The sequence below is a fragment of the Balaenoptera musculus genome, chromosome 13 (genome assembly GCF_009873245.2).
Source record: "Balaenoptera musculus isolate JJ_BM4_2016_0621 chromosome 13, mBalMus1.pri.v3, whole genome shotgun sequence".
NCBI classification, from domain to species: Eukaryota; Metazoa; Chordata; class Mammalia; order Artiodactyla; family Balaenopteridae; genus Balaenoptera; species Balaenoptera musculus.
The window spans coordinates 44,390,581-44,411,522 of NC_045797.1; the positions used below are offsets into that span (position 1 = coordinate 44,390,581).

Genomic DNA, 20,942 nt, shown 5'->3' on the forward strand with positions numbered 1-20,942 from the left:
AAGTATAAGGTAAAGCCCAGGCAAACCTAGTGCATCCTGGCTGGCTGAAACACTCTCCACGGTCTAACAGATGTAGGTAACAGCATTCTGGTGAGAATACTTTCAAATACTTCTAGATTGTCTCAAAACAAAAGCATCTAGTATACTGTAAAAGACAGACTTTGGCAAATTTCTATTTAAAAAAGCGGAGGGCATGATGAATCCAGTCTTAACGACAATACCGGGATTCAGACAAGAAAATTCTGCGTCGAGGGGCAAAGAGCCAGGTTCCAGCCACCGGTACGCACCACACTGCCCCCACGACCAAGGCGGCAACGACACGTTTCACGAGGACGTCGCCCCCACGGCCCACAAGCTCAGGCTCTGAGTCTGAGGCTCTCCGGCGGCAGGGCCGGGGGGGGGGGGGCTCGCCCCCCCCCCCCGCCTCACCTTGGCCTTCTCCTCGGACATCATGTACAGCTCCTGCTCGCTCATCCACGCCTCGGCCTCGGCCGCGTCAAAGTAGTACTGCTGGGCCTTGTGCGCCTCCTCCAGCCGCCGGTGCCGCTTCTCCGTCTCCTCGATGAGGAGGTTCCACAGCTGCTTCAGGTCGGCCAGCCTCTGCCGGATGGCCTCGGCGTTGAGGGTGCTGTCCGTGACGATGCTCTGGCTCCTCTCAAAGACGTCGTCGATGCGGGGCTGGTGCCCCTGGATCTCCTTCTGCAGGGTCTGCGGGAGCAGGGCACACACGCCGGAGGCGCGCTAAGCCGCGGCAGCTCGCTGCTTGCGCCGCGCCGCGGGGGCCGAGGAGGAACCGCCAGCCCTCAGAGCTCTCCCGCTCACCGCCTCGTAGCGTGGCGCCGATCTACCAGGAGGAGCCAGCCCCAGCAGACACGCTTACCTGATTTTTCTTTATTAACAGCTGCACGGTCTGGAGGTTGTGGCCGTGATCCGTGGAAGTTGCCAAAGGCATCCTCTCTCCAACCCACAACTGGAAGGAATTGTAAACAGGTGGTCAGGGCCACTCAAAAAGAACAAATATTTGATGCAAACGAGGGCAGGAGGGGAGAGCAGGGAGGCCAACGTGAGAGAGGAAGTGTGTTCAACCCCACTGGGGGATAAACAACAAGGTCCTACCGTACAGCACAGTGAACCGTATTCAATATCCTGTGATAAACCGTAATGGAAAGGAATATGAAAAAGGACATATACGTGTATAACTGAGTCACTCTGCTGTACAGCGGAAATTAACACAACGTTATAAATCAACTATACTTTAATAAAATTTAGAAAAAGAAAAAGAATCCCACTGGGAAGGGCGGCCTGGGGAGCCTGCCCTTCTTCTCCGATACAGGGCACGGGCCAGTCTTCCAGACCTCACTTCATCCTCAATACCGGACTCTCCGTGAGTCCTCATTCATTGTTTTTAAAACTACCATTCTAGGGGCATTAAACCCTTGAGTTATCTTTAGAAAACCCGACAGAAAAACAGAGTTACATTTTGTGTGGATATACGGAGCAGGGTTGGGACGGCTCAGCCCACTGACGTGACCGAGGTGGGTCAGGCCCAGAAGTGAGAACACGGGCACCAGGCTGGCCAGGCGGGGAAGTACTCACGATCTCATCCTCCACGTCCCTGTTGAACTGATGGATCTCTTTGGAGGCCAGCAGGTTCTGCTTCCTCTCGCTCAGGGGCTCCAGCAGCTCCGTGAACTTGGTCTGCACGGTGAGGCGCCTGCTGTCCACCTCGTCCGTGCTCTTCCCCTCCTGGCTCAGGGCCTGCGCCTGGCTCTGGAGCTCTTCGATCTCCTTCTTCCGCACCTCCATCTGATTCTCCAGCATCTGAGGGCGAAGACAGACCCACCTTCACACCCGAGACGATGGACACACGGAGGGTGCTGTAAAATGTTCCCTTGTGGGCACTGGCCAAAATGGAAGACCCAAGAATATTCACTGATACAGTGGAGAGCCCAAGAAATGGTTCCGCACAGCCAGTGAACCAGCAATTAGCTCTCCACTTCGTCAGCTGATCTTTCAAAAAAAAAATCCCTAGAAAGATTTTTTTCAACTTGGGAGCAACAGTCAACTGTTAGTCAACTGATAGTCAACCTATCCAGGAACTTAGGAGGCAAATGACAGGGGAAACAAGAATTAATTATGGGGAAAGGCCAGTCTTCATCTGCCTGTTCAGAAGCCGTAACAACGCTGGAAACCAGTTTAACCCCCAGGAAGGAGTCAGGTCTTCTGCTTCCAGTTCTTTTAGGCCAGAAGGACAGCCAATGTTACCATCTTCTCTTGACTTCTTCAATCAGAAAGCTGATTATTCTTTTTTAAAACACTGGATAATGGCTAAAAACATCCTAACTGTGTATTTACATGAGGAACACGAGCAAAAGCAGAAGCAGAGGTCTCTCACTCAGGAAAGACCACCCTGGGAAGCCCACACACTGCCGGCTTAGAGACAAGGGGCTGGCGTCTGAGAATAGACTGACTCTTTCCTTAGGTAGGGGAGGACTCGGCCACACACTGCAAACCTGGCCCAGGGAGCTCCTGCCAGGTTCTGCCACCAACTTGCTTGCTCAACCTCACCAGAGCTGTTTCCTCCTCAATTCAGAGTAAATTCATTGGCCCTTAGAAGGGCTTTAACTGTGATGCAAAAAACCCCAAATTTCTTTTATTATTTATAAAGTGCCCTGAACAACTCAGGTAACTATCACATATCTAGACGTTATACAGCGAAGTATGCAAACACAATAACTTTCCGTCATGTAAATTGCGGACTAAATGAAATTAATATTTACTCAACTGTTAAGTGGTGATACTATCCATCAACCAAGATGATAATGAAAGAATATTTCCATGCATGGACACCCAACACTGCTAATGTGTCTTTCCAGTTGATTCTGGAAATGTCCCACGATGCTGTCAGAGCCCGCTGTGCTGGGTTAAAATCCCTTCCCACACCAAGGGGATGTCTGAGAACACGGTGGGCGAGTTAAGACTATCAGGACCACGGCAGGGAAACAGCCACTTGCCTGTTGCTTTTTCAGCAGGATGTTGACACTGGTGAGGTCTTTGCCATAGTCGTCAGATTGAATCTGACTCTCCAGGCCGTGCAGCCATTTGTCCAGATCTGCACAGCTCTGGGTGAAGAGTTCAGCTCTGTTTGCATCGAAGAGCCGCTGGGCCTTGGTCTGTGTGGTAGACTCAAGGACTTCCCACATTTTATGTAAACCTGTGAGTTTCTCCTTCACCACGGCTTCCGTCTCTGGCTTTTCTGAAATGAGCTGCATTCCTTCCTGGAAAACACACATACGTGCAGTTTGCAGGAGAATAGGTGTCACTGTGAAAAACAAACCTGAGATATTTGATCTGTGAGTTTCCTATTCATTCAACACACACACACACACATACACGCACGCACACGCAGCCTTTCCACGTAGAGTTAACTGCTCAACAAAACTGACAATGGCCTGGCCTACTGTGGTTTTCACAGGCGTGGAGCACCAAGTGATTGCTGGGGCTTAGGGACACTTAATGCCAATAACCTAAAACTCCATCCCCTCCACATCACCCCCAAGAGACCATAATACATTATTTTAACTGTTAAGAGTTTGAAACAATATAGAGTGTGAAGGAAGAGAAGGGTGGGTGGGGAATGTCACATTCGTGTTCTACTGTGCTGAAGAGAACCTCCCTGTGCCGAAGCAACACATTTTAGATTATTTAAAATATATAATATTTCTAAGTTCTGTGGATCCGCTCAGTCTCTGTCACAGTCCAGCACACATAACATGATCAACAGAGTGAGGACGCCGCCCCAGGGGTTTGCGGTCCATCAGGTGCAGCAGATGAGACACACGACAGAAACTCAACTCCTAGTAGTCATCAAAAGACAAAGCAGGGCTTCCCTGGTGGCGCAGTGGTTGAGAATCTGCCTGCCAGTGCAGGGGACACGGGTTCGAGCCCTGGTCTGGGAAGATCCCACATGCCGCGGAGCGACTGGGCCCGTGAGCCACAACTACTGAGCCTGCGCGTCTGGAGCTTGTGCTCCGCAACAAGAGAGGCCGCGATAGTGAGAGGCCCGCGCACCGCGATGAAGAGTGGCCCCCACTTGCCGCAACTAGAGAAAGCCCTCGCACAGAAACGAAGACCCAACACAGCCATAAATAAATAAATAAGTAAATAAATTAAAAAAAAAAAAGACAAAGCAGGCATTTTGTGCCACCTGGTTGGGTTTCTGCTTTTCTCCCTTCTGCTGGGTTGAAGTCAGGAGTTGGTAGGTGGAGGTGGGACTGCTCCCGGCTGTGTAACTTCTGTCTATGTGGTCAGATATGACTCAAATATGCTGGAAAACGTGCTAAATACAAAGGAGCTCATTTCCACCCAGTTCGTTTACTCACCACGGCCACACTGACGGAGCCCCATCAAACATCTTAACTCACCTTCTCAATTTTGTCAAGCCATTCTTTGTTGGATGCGAGTTCTGCCATAAAGGCTTGATGTTTTAACCATTTACTGTGCAGATTTCTGGCTTCATCATAAGACATGTCCTGGGCTGTAAGCATCTTTTCATTGATCCAGAGAGACAGCTAGGAAAGAAAAAAAAAAATCAGGAAGGTTTCAGAGACTGTGATCACAGACATCAGCCTCTCTTGTGCCCGGAAAGAGCCATTATGTCGTACTACACACACTCCATGCTTCCATGTCAACAGACAGCCAAACGTTCACTTTACAACTCTGACCCGTCACAGCAGGTTATCCCCACTGTCTGGACGCTGTACTGGAGCCTTGCTCCTAACTATGTATCTAACATTAAATCCAGGAGTACAAAAGTGCCCCGAGCCAGCTTTCAAACTGCTTGGCACCCTTAACCAGCTTTTCCCCCAAAGGCTTGTGTTTAAAATTCTGCCCTAACCAGGCTAAGTCACAACCTTCTTTCTCCGTCAAATAGCCGTGCCAGCTATACCATGTTAATCATGATTAAGTGTCTTCCACTCTGTTCGGTAATCTTTTTACTCTTTTAGTTCTTTTATTTAAAAAAAAACCAAAGCCCCTACTCTTTTATCCCTCCCTTTTCCTTCACAGGCCTATCTATGGGGATGCCAAAAAGCATAAGTAACTTGCTCACTATAGGGGTAAGGCAGCAACGATGCCCTCTCAATGCTCCCTTCAAGTCTGAGTCACCTTCGCCTTTTCTTCTATAGCCTCTGTCTGTAAAGAACCTTCCATTCAGACCAAGAACACTTCACAGGACTTGATTCTGAGACCCAACATGTCTTGCTTGGATCTGAACTCTAGGAAGCCTCTTCACAGAGCCTGCCAGCCACTGACAGACAGATCTGAGACGCCTGGGGCGGGAGTCAGCCCAACCTGGCTCCTGGACACACTTCTCTTGCTGGATTTCATCCTGATTTGCCTGGCTCCTCACTGCCTGCCTGTAGTTGGCCACACCAGCACTAACCAGGAAGAGCTTTTGTTTGCCCAGGCGAAAGATACGCAAACAAACGCAGGATCAGCCTGGAACCAGAAGCAAACGTCTTCAGGGGCTGTGCCCTTTCTCCTAATGTGACCACAAGAAGCCACTCTTACACCAGTTGCTGCCACAACGAATCTGCACCCAAACTGCTTCATGGTCCCATCACCAAAGGTTTAGAAATGGTGCATAAAACCAACAGAAACGCTTACAGAATCAACAATTCCGAGGCCATTCACTTGCACCCTGGGCTGCTGCTAGGAAAGCCTTCCCCATAAATTTGCTTCAACAATACAAAGTCTGTTCTTTGAAAATGATGTCAAGGAGGGTGATGCGGGTCATGGGAGCACCCGGGCTCTGCACATGGGTGAACCCCCCAGGCACCATCCCTACTTTCCTCAGGATACTCACCCACCACACAGGAGGGAGTGGGGTTGAAAGCAAAAGGTGGTGAGATCTTTGATGTCACGCTTTATTAAGAGAAAAAAACCCAGTAAATCTCATAAAGCCCTTTGTAAGCAAGGAGCATAGATTTGTTACACAACAGCCGAGACACTAAATTTCCTACTTTAAAAGCATTACCTATTTTCCTTCCAGTTACCTGAGTAACTAAGATCTGAAATGCTATGGCCATTCAATCTAAGGAGAAAAGAGGTTAAAAGGAAAGCAAATGGTAAAACTTTCCCCTGTACTCTGTACACACACACTAAACACAATAAAAGGCATTTATCCGAAGTGCAAAGGACATTCACATATTTGCGCTATTCATAAACAGCTACCCAAGAGAGACTTTTAAAAAAAGAGCTACATAAAAATCAGAGGCTTATAAACAAATCTGCTCTTTGCTGAACACATCATCCTACAGATAAAGCAGCGTGCAATGCAGCACAATGAAATGGAGCTACGGAACTTGCTAGCTTATCAACCCTCCATCAGCATTCTGGAATCAGAACCACAGTTATTATTTGTGGGCATTTACAAAGGTCATTTAAGAATATACTCATTCTCTGCAGAACAGAACACTGCGCAGATTGGAAAAGGATAGGAAAAAAATGCTTTGATCACTGAATTAAGCTCAAAGCAGAGCACTGAACTCGCTATCCCTGTGCCACCACGTCTAGTTATACTGTCCTCCTGGGGAAAAAAGAAATCAATTTCAGAAAACAGGAGGTATGGTGGGAGGGAATAAAACAGAAAAGCAGTACCTTTTAAATCATTCATTTTTCAGGATATCACATTAAAATAACAGTACAAAAATTATGATGCTCTTTGTATCGCTATCTATAACTGGGACTAGGTGGGCCCTGCTCATTCCCACGGCACCGCTGCGATAAATTTCCCCATCCAGGAAGTGTTTGTGGGGGGTTAGCAATGACGGCAGATTTCACAACCCAGCCCCCTCTAGCCTCTAACCCACGAGGAAGGGAGCATGACAGCCAGACAACCTGGATTCTCTAGACCTTGAACAATACCAACAGCCAGCAATGGTATTAAGTCTGACCTCTGGGTGCTCTGTAAAAATCCACCAGCACAATAATAGATAGGTTTTCAAATGCTGGGCTGGTCCACACACAAGCTCCATTCTCGGAGGTTCTGGCTTAAAAGGGGTGTATTTTAATGAGGCTGAATGATGGAAAGTTTATAGTCAAAGAATAGTTATCTCTTAATAATAATATCACCCCTTTGCTTGTACTGCTACACTGAGGGTTTTGGAGCCCCAAACCTGACCTAAATTCCGTCACTATGTGGAAACTATATATGCTGATGTGGTACCCCCAGCAGATCCTATGGTTGTGCTAACTCTTAATGAGGTTCAAGGAGAGAAAGATAAACCAGGGAGACTTGGCCGAGCAGTCACAAAGAGACCTGCGAATCATCTCCAGGACAAAAAAGCCCGGTCAAAACCTTTGTGCATACTTCGAGGGGAAATCGTGCAGGGCTGAGCCCTCTGGGCGTGCCTAACAGTCACTGGTGTGTGTTAAGGAGGGAACTCCTTGTAACTAAGGATGCTAATTTGGAACAAGCGTTAACAAAGATCTAAAAATCTACTAAAACTATTTCCTGTGATTCAACTGGGAAGGACTATCGTTTTATCAGCTTACTTTTCCCACACATTTCTATTTTCGAATCCACACGTATGTAAATGGAAAATCGGGGGCTGGAAATTTCAACTGAGCTTCTCTCAAAGGTTCCTCCGACCTCTCACTTCCTGCTCATTTCCTGGCATTCTTTTTCCCAAATTTAGTCCAGGTTTCGCCATGTTCAGGTCAATGAATTTCATCTCAGTAATTTGTCCTTTAAGCAAGGGTATGGAATCCCACTGATTTCCCCAGCACAACACTTCCAGTATGTCTTGAGGTTAGAACAAGTCACTGGTGGTGCTTCAAGGGAAACGTCAAGGTACTTCAGGGACCTTCGATCTGGGGAAGGCACAGCCCAGGCTGCAAACGTCTCCTGACAACTTTCACTCCCTCCATCGCTGAAGGGCCACTTGGTATTCACTGCAGCACATCATGCAACTCTACACAGCCAACCTTGGAGCCCGTTACTCTTCCCTATGCCTTGTCTGGGGACGTGAATGCCTCTTTAAATGAGCATCCTATTCAAATGGGTTATTAATGCTCAGGTGTCACTTGAAGAGGCACTCCTGTCCTCAGCCTGTCTGGCTCCAGGCAAACCCCGAGAGACCTAGATCCATCAGTGTGGCCCTGAAAGCCAGCAGACCCTAAGCCACATAGTTGAGGGGCTTTCTTCCCTTCTCAAGGTTTAGCTACTAGAGCATATTTTAAGATTCACAGTAAGACAGCAGTTTAATGGACACGAAGGATCGCTTCTGTCACCGTCTCTCTGACTCAGCTGTTATTAGAGCCACATTTCTTTTAACACACAGCTATAAGTTTGCATGTGAGGGATTCGTGATGAGTCCAGTCATATTTTTAGCACATGACCTTGATCCTCTCCCCACCCCTCAAACTCCCCGTCCCCAAGGTCCCTGCAGCTTCACTTGGATATTCTTCATCCCATTTCTGCCTCCAGTGGGATTTAAGTCTAATAAACCAGAGAGGACCGGGTCTCACTGTGGTTCTCTGGCAGACAGTGAAATACGATGTGCTCGTGATCTCACACATGTGAAGTCAGCTAGACGCTTTTTTCCAACTAGCTTGCAGAGAGATTGCATTTTTCTGGCTAACTTTAGTTTCCCCAGTTTGTTTATGCATGTATCAGGGGAGCATGAAATAGTTTGAGAATCATCAGATTAATACCACATGCTGAAACTCAAGAGCTTGAAATCAGGATTACTGCTCTTGGCATATCAGACACCTGAGGAGCCTGAAAGATGGATATTTCAAGGTCTTCAGTGAACAAGAAAGTCAGTTTGTATTTTTTAAAATCTTTCTTCTTACCTGGGTAGCCAACTGCAGTTCCTTTTAGTTCTTTCCTTCTGTACTATTAAATGTGCGTTATTGTAAATAGTTTAAAATATAATATTAGATGCTTTTAGGTTACGGAATACTTGAGAATGAGAATATCACTGTCTTTGACGATGGAAATGTTCTACATCTGCATTGTCCATGTGATATGGCAGCCACGAATCACAGCTGGCTACCGAGCACTTAAAATACAGCGAGTATGATGGAGGAACTACACTCTTAATTTCATTTGATTTAAAATGAGACAGCCACATGTAGCTAGTGTCTACTGTATTGGACAGCACAGTTCTAGACTACAATATTCTAGATTGTAATAATCTGGTTACTCTGAGTGGTAGCTTGTAGGCTGGAGAACTGACACTGCCCCACCTGCCAATTATATACGTGATATGAATTTCTGGCCTCAGTTAATTTTATAATTCCAAGGGCTCTTATGCCAAATGCTCGGCGGCTCTTGTGAGAAGAGAGGAAAGGAGGGGTTAAAAGGAGACGCACCTCCTGACAATCTTGCAGGAATTTCTGAAGATCCCTGTTGTCCTTCAGTCTCATCAGCAGCTCACTGGCTGCCTCACGATTCTTCCTATGTCTGTTACAAAGATAAGAAAAATAATTTTTAAAAGAGGAAGTAGGGAATCTTGAAATGCAGAATTTACAACTCGGCTTCTTTCCTGGGTCTCAATATATGCTGGAAACAGTTTGCCTACAGTTCTCAATCATGTCAAGGAGACAAGATAACCAAGAGAGTTTAGCATCCTCCAAATGAGTAAGCCACGGTACAAGAGACCATCACACCTGTCCCAGCCACACAACAGGCCAGGATGCAGGCAAAAGAGCTTCACAAATCTGGTGTTAGGGGAGAAAAACGCTGAGCATGTGCTGAGTAAGGGTCTCCATTTTAGGAACTATGTGAGAATATGAAATTGATCTTTAAGAAACTCATACCTGGGTGACAGGCCATGTACATGGCTAAGAAAATGCATAAAACCATGCAACTGGCTTAAAGGAACCTTCCCTGATAATGAGATTCTCGTCAGGAGAAAAACTCACCCAAATCAACAATAAACCAAGAATGAAAATTTTTAGACCTGTGATATCACACACCTAACTCAATCCCACTCTTCATTAAGAGATAAGGGTCACCAAGGTTTAAAGAAGTTAAAGCACAAAACCTTAACGGAAAAACTTAAAAGAACTGGAAGGAGCTGCTGAACTCGGGGAACAACAAGGGACGTGGAGTGCTCGCTCCCCAGCCCGGATGCTGGGCATAGGGCTTCTTGGCACACGCTGCGGAGGTGCCAGAACTCCCCTGCAAGCCTCCTTTACGCGCCGCCCAGGGGCTTCTCCACCAGACTGTGAAGGAGAGCTATGTGAACGCTGTGAGTGCCATGAGTGCCATGGAAAGGGCTACCTTCACGTGGTTCTACTGCCATGGGGCAGAGCCGTACCACACTGAGAATCGAGAAGCACCACCCTAACACAGCTCCCCCATATTCCCAAGGGACCCAAGCGCCAGCCAGCCGAAGCGAAGGGTACGAAGAAGGGCAAAGGAAGAGTGCAAATGGGGAGGTTAGGTTTTTCATTCCAATTCCCAAAGCAATTTCTTGCTGCAGTGCCTGGGCAAGGTCTCTCCACCAGCCCTGCCCGCCCCCCTGGCAGAGAGGAAGAAGAACACGACCTCTGATTCTCTACAACACCAAGAAAAGGCAGCTCAGGGAGCAGCACCTCATGCCAACTGGCTTTTAAAGAACCTTCTTCAAGAGCAAGAAAGACCTTACAGTGATGCATGTGTCACACAGGCCTGCAGTGGCTGCTGGCAACAAGGGACAGGGGCAGCACTGTAGCCACCATCTTGCCTGGGGACCAAAGGGAAACGCCCTCTGTTCCTACAGGTACCGGCGACTACAGAACACAGCAATAACACGAATGGAAATAATACTGTCAGGGAATTACTTGATACATAGGATGACTTTTTTTTTTTTTTTTTCGGTTGAAAGGGGTTTCATACCTTCAGGAAAAGGGGTCTTAATATGTTCATACCACTTAGGCAAAATGCAACAATAGAAAAGTACTTCTCATATAATGCTAAATGAAAAGAGTTTATGTACAGCCAATGATACAAAACTCCAAGGCACAAACTGGAAAAGCAAAAACTAAAATGGCACGTGCTAAGGGTGAGATTAAAAAGTAGTAGTTTCCACCTCCCCTCCGAATTTTTAACATTGTAGCTTTTATAATAAAAAATAAAGGCCAAAGCCCCTTTACTTCATTGCTATCCTTTCTCAACGATCAAAAATTTTTTTAAAATGTTTTTTAAAGATTGTTAGTGATTTCGGACTAAAGGAATTAGTCATCGAAAAATGTGGGTGGGGAAGGAATGTCAAGAAAAGTTCTTCAAGTTCCCAACCCTCAAATTCCAGTCACTATTTGTAGGGGGGTTTAAGAGAAAGAAAGCAAATAAAGCAAACCTTCAGGAGGAAGGTAATTTGAGTTGGAGTTAAGTCACAAAATGCAAGAGTCCTGCCTTTAGCCAAAGGCCTTGAATGAAAGTTCCCATTCCCTTCCCCAGCGTCACACAAAAATGCTACGAAGGCAAGGAGTAATCAGAGACACGGGCAGTTAAACCAGGACATGCAACTTTGAAGCTCGTAGAAATAATAGGAGTAAAAATAACTTCAAACACTGAGAAAATTTACTAAGAGAGAAATACCACCGGACGGAATCTTGAATGTCTCTCTTATATAATCAAGACTCACACGTGCCCAGTAGACTTCTGCCTGGACAATTTTCCTCTTTCGGTGGGTGCATGAAGGAGGGAAAGGCCAAATGGTGATTTAAGGCCTCATGTCCAAACAACACAGATCAGGAGGGCATGAGGATGGCCTCTGAGTGATGTGCTCTGCGGAACGAAAAACAGCTACACAGGCAGCTGAGATGGCTGCTGCTTCAGAAAACCCTGGAGAGAAGTGAGCGTGGCTTAACCGTGCATTGGTGGTCACCAATGGTATTCACGGGAAGTGAAACTTGGGAAGGTCTTTCAAGGGGTGATCGCGGATTTAGTTATAGGGAAGGACCTTCTTAAACTCGGCCGTAGCTTTCCACACTCCTAAGAGTGCTCTTTGGGGCAAGGTTAAATCTCTTGCTTTCTTTCCATCTCTCACCACCTACCCCTATAATGAGACTCAAAAGCTCCTCACCACATGAGGCAGGTATTGGGCTTAACTGTGTTTCTTACGGAAAATAAAGAACCACAGGTACCTAAGTAAAGTGGGTTGGTGATTTTTAAGCTTTTTTTCCCACGTGAGATCAGGTCTGGCTTTATGAAACTGGGCACTTTTCCTTTTCTCCCAGGACTGCACTGGGGCTCGAATTTCCCTCTGAGCCAGGAAGCTCACCCGTTCACACCCCCCCTGAGCAGGCTTGGACAGGAGGCTCCTTTCCATCCAGTCACAAGCCCTTTAAAGGACACTCACGCCCCCACCCACATCTGTTAAGAGTCAGTGTCTTTGTTCTAGTACTTCTTCTTCTCAACAAACTTCAGTGGTAATCGATGAGATTTCCGGAACGTAAGCAGGTTATGATGATTTTGCTTTCTACAAAAATAGCTTCACGGGAGCGTCAGAATGTTTCTGGACGGGGATCAGATCCGAAGAGTTAGATATTTACTTAGCTTGCGCCCTGACACCACCTGGAACTCAGGTTTGTGTATTTTTTTTTTATAACAGACCAGTGTCCTCTGGGGTCAAGTTTCAGATCTTGAGGCCTCTGGGGATATTAAAGTGAAACCAGAATTCGGTTAACACGTGCTGAGGAAAATAAGAAAATGTAGTCCTCCTGAGGGCAGATCACTGGAAAGCCCCATCCCCCTTCCATCTCTCTTATGCTTATGGATAGTAGGGAATCTTCTTCCCAATGCTTTTTTAACAACAGAAATCCCCAGGAGGCCTTGGAACCCCACGGGCCCAGGCTCTCACTCAAGGACAAAAGGAAGGTTAAGCCAGCACTTGAGAGCTGCTGAAGCATTCTCTCACACCCAGGAGCCTCCGGTCTTGACAGAGTCAACTGCTTCCAACAAGCCCTTGCAGCTGCAGCATCAGGGGACGGATGAACACACTGAGGAAGCTGCCAGGCAGCTGCACGCCTGCCTGAACACAAGTGTCCCCAGTGGCCCGGCCTGCCTTCAGGAGACCAGCTGTGTGCACCTAACATGGAAGAACATGGTGTATCATGTTTACAAAACAACACGAGATTTAAAAGAAATCCTTTCTCCTCCAGGTTAAGCCTGTCTTGCCCAATCCTTGCTTCTCACACTCACTGAAGAAGGGCCTGGTGGAGGGATGTTTTTTTCTTTTTCGCAGCTGTTTTAAAAAAGCAACAGATACAAAATTATAATTAATATACCTTACATCCTATTCCATAGTACCACCCTGAGAGCATATGGTTTAGGATCTGAATCAGTGCAAAGGACAGACTGGTTAAAGCCAGGAGCTCAATCTTTACAGGGCAAGAGCAATTCTCCTCTCCACTGCACACTGTAAAACGTTCATCTGGCCCAGGGTCCCAGGAGACCCTCTCAGACATGGTAAGACGGTAAGTAAGGAAACGCTCTCAGCAAGAAGTTCTTCCTCTTCGCTGCACTTGAAGGCCAGAGGACCCTTGAGGAAGAGGTTGTTTCTCGATGACATCAGTCTCACAACAAGCCCTTAAATCTGGCCCAGGGCTCACTGGCACCGGAGAAGATCAGCTGGAGCAGAGGCTAGTGACCGACCCAGATGGGCCACACCCAGAGAGAAGTGGCCAGTCCAGAACCAAGCCAGGGCCCGCTCAGGTTGTGCTTCCAAACCAGATCTGCCCAGACCTCCTACTTCAGTAATAACCAAGGCAGAGTTAGGAGTCAGGGGTGAGGGTCTAACAGAGAACACTGGCCAGGGAGAAAAATCTTTTGGAACTGCAAATAAATAAATAAATAAATAAATAAATAAAAATAAAACAAGAGCATCTAATCTTGGAGAGGCCTTGGCAGAAAAGGAGGAAAAGAGTCTTGTTTCTTATTTTGAGAAAGATCCTATTACAGCATTACCCAAGCCAATTTTCCAAGAAAGGCCTGATGGTGTTCACTTTTGCCTCTGCCAGGTACTCAGGACAAGCCAACTTTGCCCTTCTTCCCTGTCCCCTCCTGAAAGGCCTCAGAGGAGCCTTGTGTGGATGAAGGTGAATGTGGGCTTGGCTGCGGAAGCGTCTGGCTTTCGGGGTCCCACTGGGTGACACGCTACGTGTCACCTCTCACAGGGCAAGGCTCACACCCCACCGCTACTCAGCACTCTGGCTCTCCTAAGTCTTTGGTTAAGAATTAGTCTGGCGTCTCAGGCTTTCTTTCTATTGTAGATTAAATTTTGCTAGGTGCCCACGTCCTGCCCACCGGGGGAATTTATACCCACAGCCCCAAAGACGTTGGCCAGTGTTTCAGACGTTTGACAGCCCCAGGGTGCATGACTCGCTTGAGAACCTCAGGATGCCGCACCTGTCATCGATAGAGTCCACCTTCTCCTGGATGCGGTCCGAACTGATGTTCCCATCGCTCACCAGCCTCCGGCCCGTCTCCACGACCGCATTGATCTTCTCCTCGTTGGCGTCCATGGTGGTCATGAAGTCCTCTTGTTTTTTAATAGCTGCTTCAGCTCCTTCCAAGGTGGTGGGCATTTCAGTATGGGCCAAAACATACTCCTTATTTAAAAAGGGAAAAACAAAATCAGAGCAGGATGAGAAATCATGAAATACAACTTGCTTTCAGAACAACAACAAAAAAGCGCTCTTTCCTACATCCTGCATTTCCACGCAACATACTTTGCAACAGTTGCTTCGTCACACTTATGTGAAATTATCTATGGAGTCAGATAACACAAAAAGTTGGGCGGGAAAAAAAATCCCAGTGGGACACCGCAAGTGACTAAACTAAACTAAGTGGTTAAATGCTCTAATTTTTTTCCCAAAGACAGTGAGGGAAGTGAACAAAGGTTTGTGCATCAGCCACAAGGGTCCACTCATGTGCCCATAAGGTGACAGCAACAGACTGTTCAAACCCAATCTTTTAAGAGGGATTATCAACCACAATGTTGGTGACCATCCTTAGCTCTTTCTCTTTCTCTAATCTCTAATGTCCTTGGGTCAAGTCCCTGACCTTTCTAGAGCAACGAAGACAGAACCATTCAGAAAAAAAAGAAAAGAAAAAAAAAAAAAAATCCCCTAAAATATTGGGTTGGCCAAAAAGTTCGTTTGGATTTTTCTGTAATCTCATGGAAAAACCCGAACTTTTTGGCCAACCCAATACTTTTTAGATTGAATTAACACCTCTCAGAATGTCGCTAATTTAATGAACTGCTATGAGGACATACGTACTATGAACACACTAAGAGGTCCTCGACCGTAACTGCAGTGGAACTGTACTTTGCAAGGCAAGATGATAGCCCCTGTGGAAATCTTCAACTCTATCCCCTACGTTGTGATGGGTTTCAGTGCCTTAGATGTCAGGAAAAAAACCAATGTCTTTCCATCATTCTTCTCATTTCCCACAGGTGAGGTTTAAACCAGCAGCCCCGGCAGAAACGCCTCCAAAGGCAGCCAGGGCCTGCCCCGACAGGAAGGAAGCCAAGGCAAGGAGGGACGTTACCTGGTTGTTAAGGAAGGCTTCGGCCTGCTTGGTGTCCCGCAGGAACTGCTGGTAGGCGTGGGACTGGGAGAGAAGGTTCTGCCTGTTCTCCCACATCTTGTGGAGCTCATTCCACCCAGTGTCCAGGGCCTGCAGCCGCTGCCGCAAGAACATGTACTGGGCGTCGGTCTGGCCCTGGGTGACCATCTCACCCATGTCCCTCATCTTCTGGTAGTCCTCCTCGTAGTTGTCGATCTCGTTTTTGATGTTCTCGTGCTGCGTGAGGAGCTTCTCGGCCTCGGTCAGGGTGTTGGGCATGTCCTCCGAGGCGATGGCCGTCTGGGTCCTGGAGAGCCAGGACTGGAAGTCGTCCAGGTCCCGCAGGAACTGCTGCAGCTTGCTGGCCTCTCCCAAGGAGGCCTCGCGGTTCTTCAGCGTGGTCTTCATCTCCTCCCACACGTCGCTGATCTCGGCCAGCCGAGACAGGATGGCCTGGGCCTGGTCGGGGTGCTCGGACTCCAGCTTCTCGGCCTCCTTCTGCAGGTCGCTCAGCTTTGCCTCGATGGCCACCAGGTCCCGCTCCATGCCGGTCAGCTTGCGCTGCAGGGCCATGACTCCCGCCAGGTCGTTGCCCAGGTCCTGGGTGGACTCAATGACCTTGGTCTTCTCCCGAATCCAGGACTTGGTTTCGTTGCACTCGAGGTGGTAGTTCTGGATGCTCAGGGCGGAGAGGAGAGCGTCCTTCTTCCGGTCCACCAGCTCCCTGAACTGACTCCACCTGTGGGCGCAGGGGCGGAGGAGAGAGCAGAGTGGGAGGGAGGCCGGAAGCTCACGGCTGGGCAAGGAAATTAACAGCGATGGTCGAAGCTGCGGCTCCCCCTCCAACTCTGCTTTGACTACGTGCGCTTTGGAAAATCATCTCCCTCAGTATATGGACACCAAATATCACCATCGAAACAGCTCAGAGACACGCTATAATCGGGAAAGAGGCTGACAAGAGGGGGGACTTGTCGAAGGAGCTGCAAAGTCAGCAGTGACAACACATCTATCCCCCAAAGAGTCACTTAATTCATGTCTGCAATGCACATTTTACTCATCTCCGAGCTGCACCTGATGAACGTTTCCCACACCCAAAGGCTTCAGAACCAAGGCCAGCTTGCCACCATGACCTACTCAAATGTATTTATTCAACAGAAAGATAAGACGGGGACAAAGGTCCACCTTGATAATCAGGACTTTCATCCACCAATTACGTCTCAAACATGCTAAAACCCTCCCTGTTCCAGAAATCATTTTAAAAGACACAGGACAGGTGCCGCCTTGATGCTGTGATCCACCACGCTGGGCACAGGTCTCACACCCAGGCCCTCGCTTCCCACGTCGGGAGGGGCTGCCCCGAACGATGTCGCCCACCCCCCTCCCCACAGAGACACTTCTTGAAAAACCAGGGTATGTCGAAAGGCAGATGCCGACATCATGGCGTCAGCGCCACAGTGTCAGTGACCCTGTGCAGGAAATTCCTGACCGCGAGGCTCAGCAGGTGACCTCGCCATCCCGGCCCGGCACACAGGGAGCCGGCCCGCCGCCTGCCTCACGCTTACCTCGTGTTGAGCTTGTCCTGCTGGGCCTTGATCTCCTTCTCACTCGGGTGACCGCTGTGCATCAGCTGCCGAGCGATCTGGTTCACCACCGCCACCCGGGAAGCCTGGTTGTTCATCTCTGGTTCTAGGCTCTCGAATCTGCAGAGGCAATTCAACAGGGGGGTCACCGGCTCGGTCACCTTGGCTGCGAGGGGCGGGCGGGCGGGCCGGTGTCCCCGCAGCAGCCGCTCACCTGTGCTGGATGACCTCCAGGTCCTCCAGCTTCTCTGGGATCTGCATGTTGTTGAGCCACTGCTCCTTCTCGTCGATCCAGAGCTCGCAGGCGTCGGCCTCGCTGAACATCTTGTACAGGGCCAGGGTGTCCTGCAGCGCCTGCTTCCGCAGCCGCGTCAGCTCGGCCACCTCCTTGTAGCGCTCCTCGATGCCCGCCAGTCGGCCCTGCACGTCGGGAGACTCGGCGTGCTCCTGGGGGAGGGCGCCGGCCTGCTCGTGCAGCGAGTCGATGGTGGGCCGGTAGTTGGCGATCTCCTCTGCCACGTCCTTGTGCTTCTTGACCAGGGACTGGGTGGAGTACTCGTCGTGGCCCACGTCGCTGCTGGAGACGATCTTGAGGATGTCCAGCATCCAGGCGTCGATGTCGTCGGCGTCCGCCTGGAACTGATGCAGCAGCGAGGCCTCCTCCAGGCGCTTCTTGCGGATGGCCGAGAGCTGCTCCAGGTGGGCCCACTGCTCGCGAATGTAGGCGATCCGCTCCCGGATCTTCTCCGACCCGAAGTGCTCCTCGGCGATCATGTCTTCGCCCTCCTTGATGGCCTGCTCGAAGTGGCCGCTGCGGCCGCTCATCTCGTCCTCGAACGCCCGGTGCTTGCTGAGCAGCCGCACGACGCTGGTGAGGTCCTTGCCATAGTCGTCGGAGGACAGGATCTTCTCCTTCTCCCGGATCCAGCCTTCCTCCTCGGCCATCTCCCAGAAGAACTTCCAGAGGCGACGGGACTCTTCCAGGCGGGCCCGGCGCTCGGCCGCCAGCTGGCAAAGCTCTTGGTAACAGAACTCCATGTGGGCCACGCGGTCTCGGATCACCTGGGGGTCGCAGGGCTTGTAACCTGTTTAACGCCAAGGCAGGCACGTGGGTGTGACAGCGGCAGCACAGGCTCCTGCGCGTTTGCAGGCAGTCGGCTACACCCCCGCTCTCCCTCCTAGATCACCAGTTTACGCTAAGTGCAGGGCCACGTGATGGGGCAATGGAGCACCTTCTAGGATCTTGACTGGATGAGGGGGGAGAGGAAAGGATAACTGCTTTCTTTTTTTTTTTTTTTTTTTGCCCCAAGCATTATTTTTTTTTGATCACTTAGGAACCAAAAAAGCAGGTAAATTGTAAGAAAGGAGGCAGCTGCATTTAATTGTTTCTAAAACAGAACAAAACCAAATCCTTCCAAACATCCTTTAAACAAAGATATGCACAGCCAGGTGTGAAAGCCATGAGGTGTCTGAGAGACACACCAGGCTATCGGTGTGCAGAGTGTGGTCTGGCAGATTTCAGTGGCCAACATCAAGCCATTAAAAGCCAAGCAGCACTCGAGTACTCAAGGAAAAGACAGGTCCAAGTCAGAATAGCAAGACAGAGTTAAAATGTAATGGAAGGCCACCCTACTGCATCTCATTATACCCACGACACGGCCCACTGGGAACCCACAATAGCAAGGTAACTTTAAAGGTCCCACTGCCACACATAACCGATCTACATCTCTGGAGATGGACTTTTGGTGACGAGGGGGTAACATCTTGAACGGTCTGTCTTTACCTTCCCCGTCTGTTGCAAACTTCTGGGCGGAGGCATTGACACCTCTCACCCGCTCTGCCTGGATGCCAATGTCCGCTTCAACCAGGGCGTGCTTCTGTAACAGGTCTTCCACGCCGAGCAAGTGTTTGCCATAGTCTTGAGACAATAATAGCACCTGCGCGCAAGAGGCAACAAAAAAGACATCCATGAATACAACCTTGACGTCAGTGTCTCATAATCTTTGGATGGGATGGGAACCAGCAACCAAGCTGCACCCTCCCTCCAGCCAGCCATCCTCCCCATATCTTTAGGGGAAGATGATGGCATGCAAACCAGAGCAAAACAAACCCAGAAGCCTGTAGCAGGAGAGACATTATAAACTAAGGACCATCTACCTTGGAATAAGAAGTCAAACCTATACTATAAAGAATAGAAAAAAGAAAAAAAAAAAAAAAAAAAAAAAAAAAAGGAAGAGAGGAGGAACCAGTATGAAATATAAACTGAGCCTCCAAGAAGGAAGTGCCTGCAATAACAACCATTCAAGAAGATAAGATAAAGGTAACAGAGCTGTTTCATGTCAAGGTTTAAAGAAGTCTCCTAGAAGTTGCTGACCCCTTAACTGGATGCTCTCCTCACCTGCAAGCTCATTGGTACACCTCTGCGATACTTACACAATCAACGGGAGAAACACCTAGTTGAAAAGCTTACAAACCACATCTCTAACCAAATCTCTAACAGGGTCAGGTGACTGTCACACTTCGGAGGTCCCGAGCAACATCTCTGGTTTAAGTTTGGACCCAATAATATTTTCTTTCATTTTTTCCATCAGCCCAATTTGGGGCTCTCATCACACATCCTCTCCAGATGGAATTTCTACTTCATTCTTACTTATGAGGACGTCTCTGGCCCAATCTGAATTATAAAGTGCATGACGAATTCTAAAATGAAAAGCACATCTCTGCTAGATTTTTTTTTTTTAATTATTTATTTATTTATTTATTTATTTTTGGCTGTGTTGGGTCTTCGTTTCTGTGCAAGGGCTTTCTCCAGTTGCGGCAAGTGGGGGCCACTCTTCATCGCGGTCTCTGCTAGATTTTATGAACATTTCTATTTTAAGAGGTCAAGACAGACCATACATGAGAACATCATAAACCTGGGACAATAAGAGGGAAAACTCATGGTATGAAGAGACCTTGCTCCCCCTGCCAGGAACAGTTCAAGAGGTAAGCAAAAGACAAGGGCTTACACATCCCAGGAAGGAAACCCCTCGCATGAGGTCAAGCTGGGGAACACAGCGTGTTGAGATAAAGGAGGCTTCAGGGTACGGCCTGAAATCTGCCCTGTTCTGTCCTAGCTATGTGGCTAAAGGCCTGCCAGCTGGAGAACTGCTTGACACGGATGAGCTTTCCTAAGAGGCCTGCATCAGAGGACACAGACAGGCACAGGACTACGGCACAACGGCAGGTCTCTTCCTGGGCTGGGGGGAAAGGTGGGAACACCATGCCCAGAGCTGTCAGTAAAGGAAGGGGAGGCACAAATCGGCACTGGCAGCCCTCTCCAACCAGCGCGCCGTCCTGTGATACATACACATATCTTGCGCTTAATTCTCGCTATAACCGGATGAGGTAGATGAGGCAGATGGTAAGTAAGCTCTCCGCTTACAGGTGAAGGAAGGAGGCTCAAGGAGATCGGGAAGCTCCGGCGCTCACCATCTGAACGCTGGCTGCCTGGTTCCCGGGATGCGTTCTGTCCACACTGCCTACTACTCTTCCGTACCACCCGCCTGGCCTCTCCCCAAAGAAGAGCCACTCACACATAGACCAACGAGACGGAAAGGCAGCCCCAACTCTAAAAAGTTAAAACCACAGAAGACCACAATTTGATTGACCCCCTACCAGGGGATATAACCTAAATTAGACCTGAGTCACCGCGGCAGCCCTCCAGCTACGGAACTGACCTTTGTCACAACTTCTTCTCACTTCACGTCTCATTTAACTTGTGAGCTAACAACCTTCCCGTGGGTGACATGGCC

General features: G+C 48.7%; 1 protein-coding gene across 7 annotated transcripts in view; it reads right to left on the reverse strand.

Moving 5' to 3' along the window:
• The window catches only part of SPTBN1 (spectrin beta, non-erythrocytic 1), a 195,189-nt gene that overhangs the window by 22,272 nt on the left and 151,975 nt on the right, over nt 1-20,942 (reverse strand). For all 7 annotated transcript variants that reach the window (XM_036872638.1, XM_036872639.1, XM_036872634.1 and 4 more), the window contains 11 exons: nt 18,932-19,085; nt 17,363-18,233; nt 17,131-17,268; nt 15,551-16,307; nt 14,405-14,607; nt 9,382-9,472; nt 4,425-4,571; nt 3,015-3,278; nt 1,597-1,821; nt 881-970; nt 430-708 (listed from right to left, as the gene is read on the reverse strand). In XM_036872638.1, the coding sequence (XP_036728533.1) occupies nt 430-708; nt 881-970; nt 1,597-1,821; nt 3,015-3,278; nt 4,425-4,571; nt 9,382-9,472; nt 14,405-14,607; nt 15,551-16,307; nt 17,131-17,268; nt 17,363-18,233; nt 18,932-19,085 (3,219 nt within the window). The remainder of the gene's footprint in view (nt 1-429; nt 709-880; nt 971-1,596; nt 1,822-3,014; nt 3,279-4,424; nt 4,572-9,381; nt 9,473-14,404; nt 14,608-15,550; nt 16,308-17,130; nt 17,269-17,362; nt 18,234-18,931; nt 19,086-20,942) is intronic.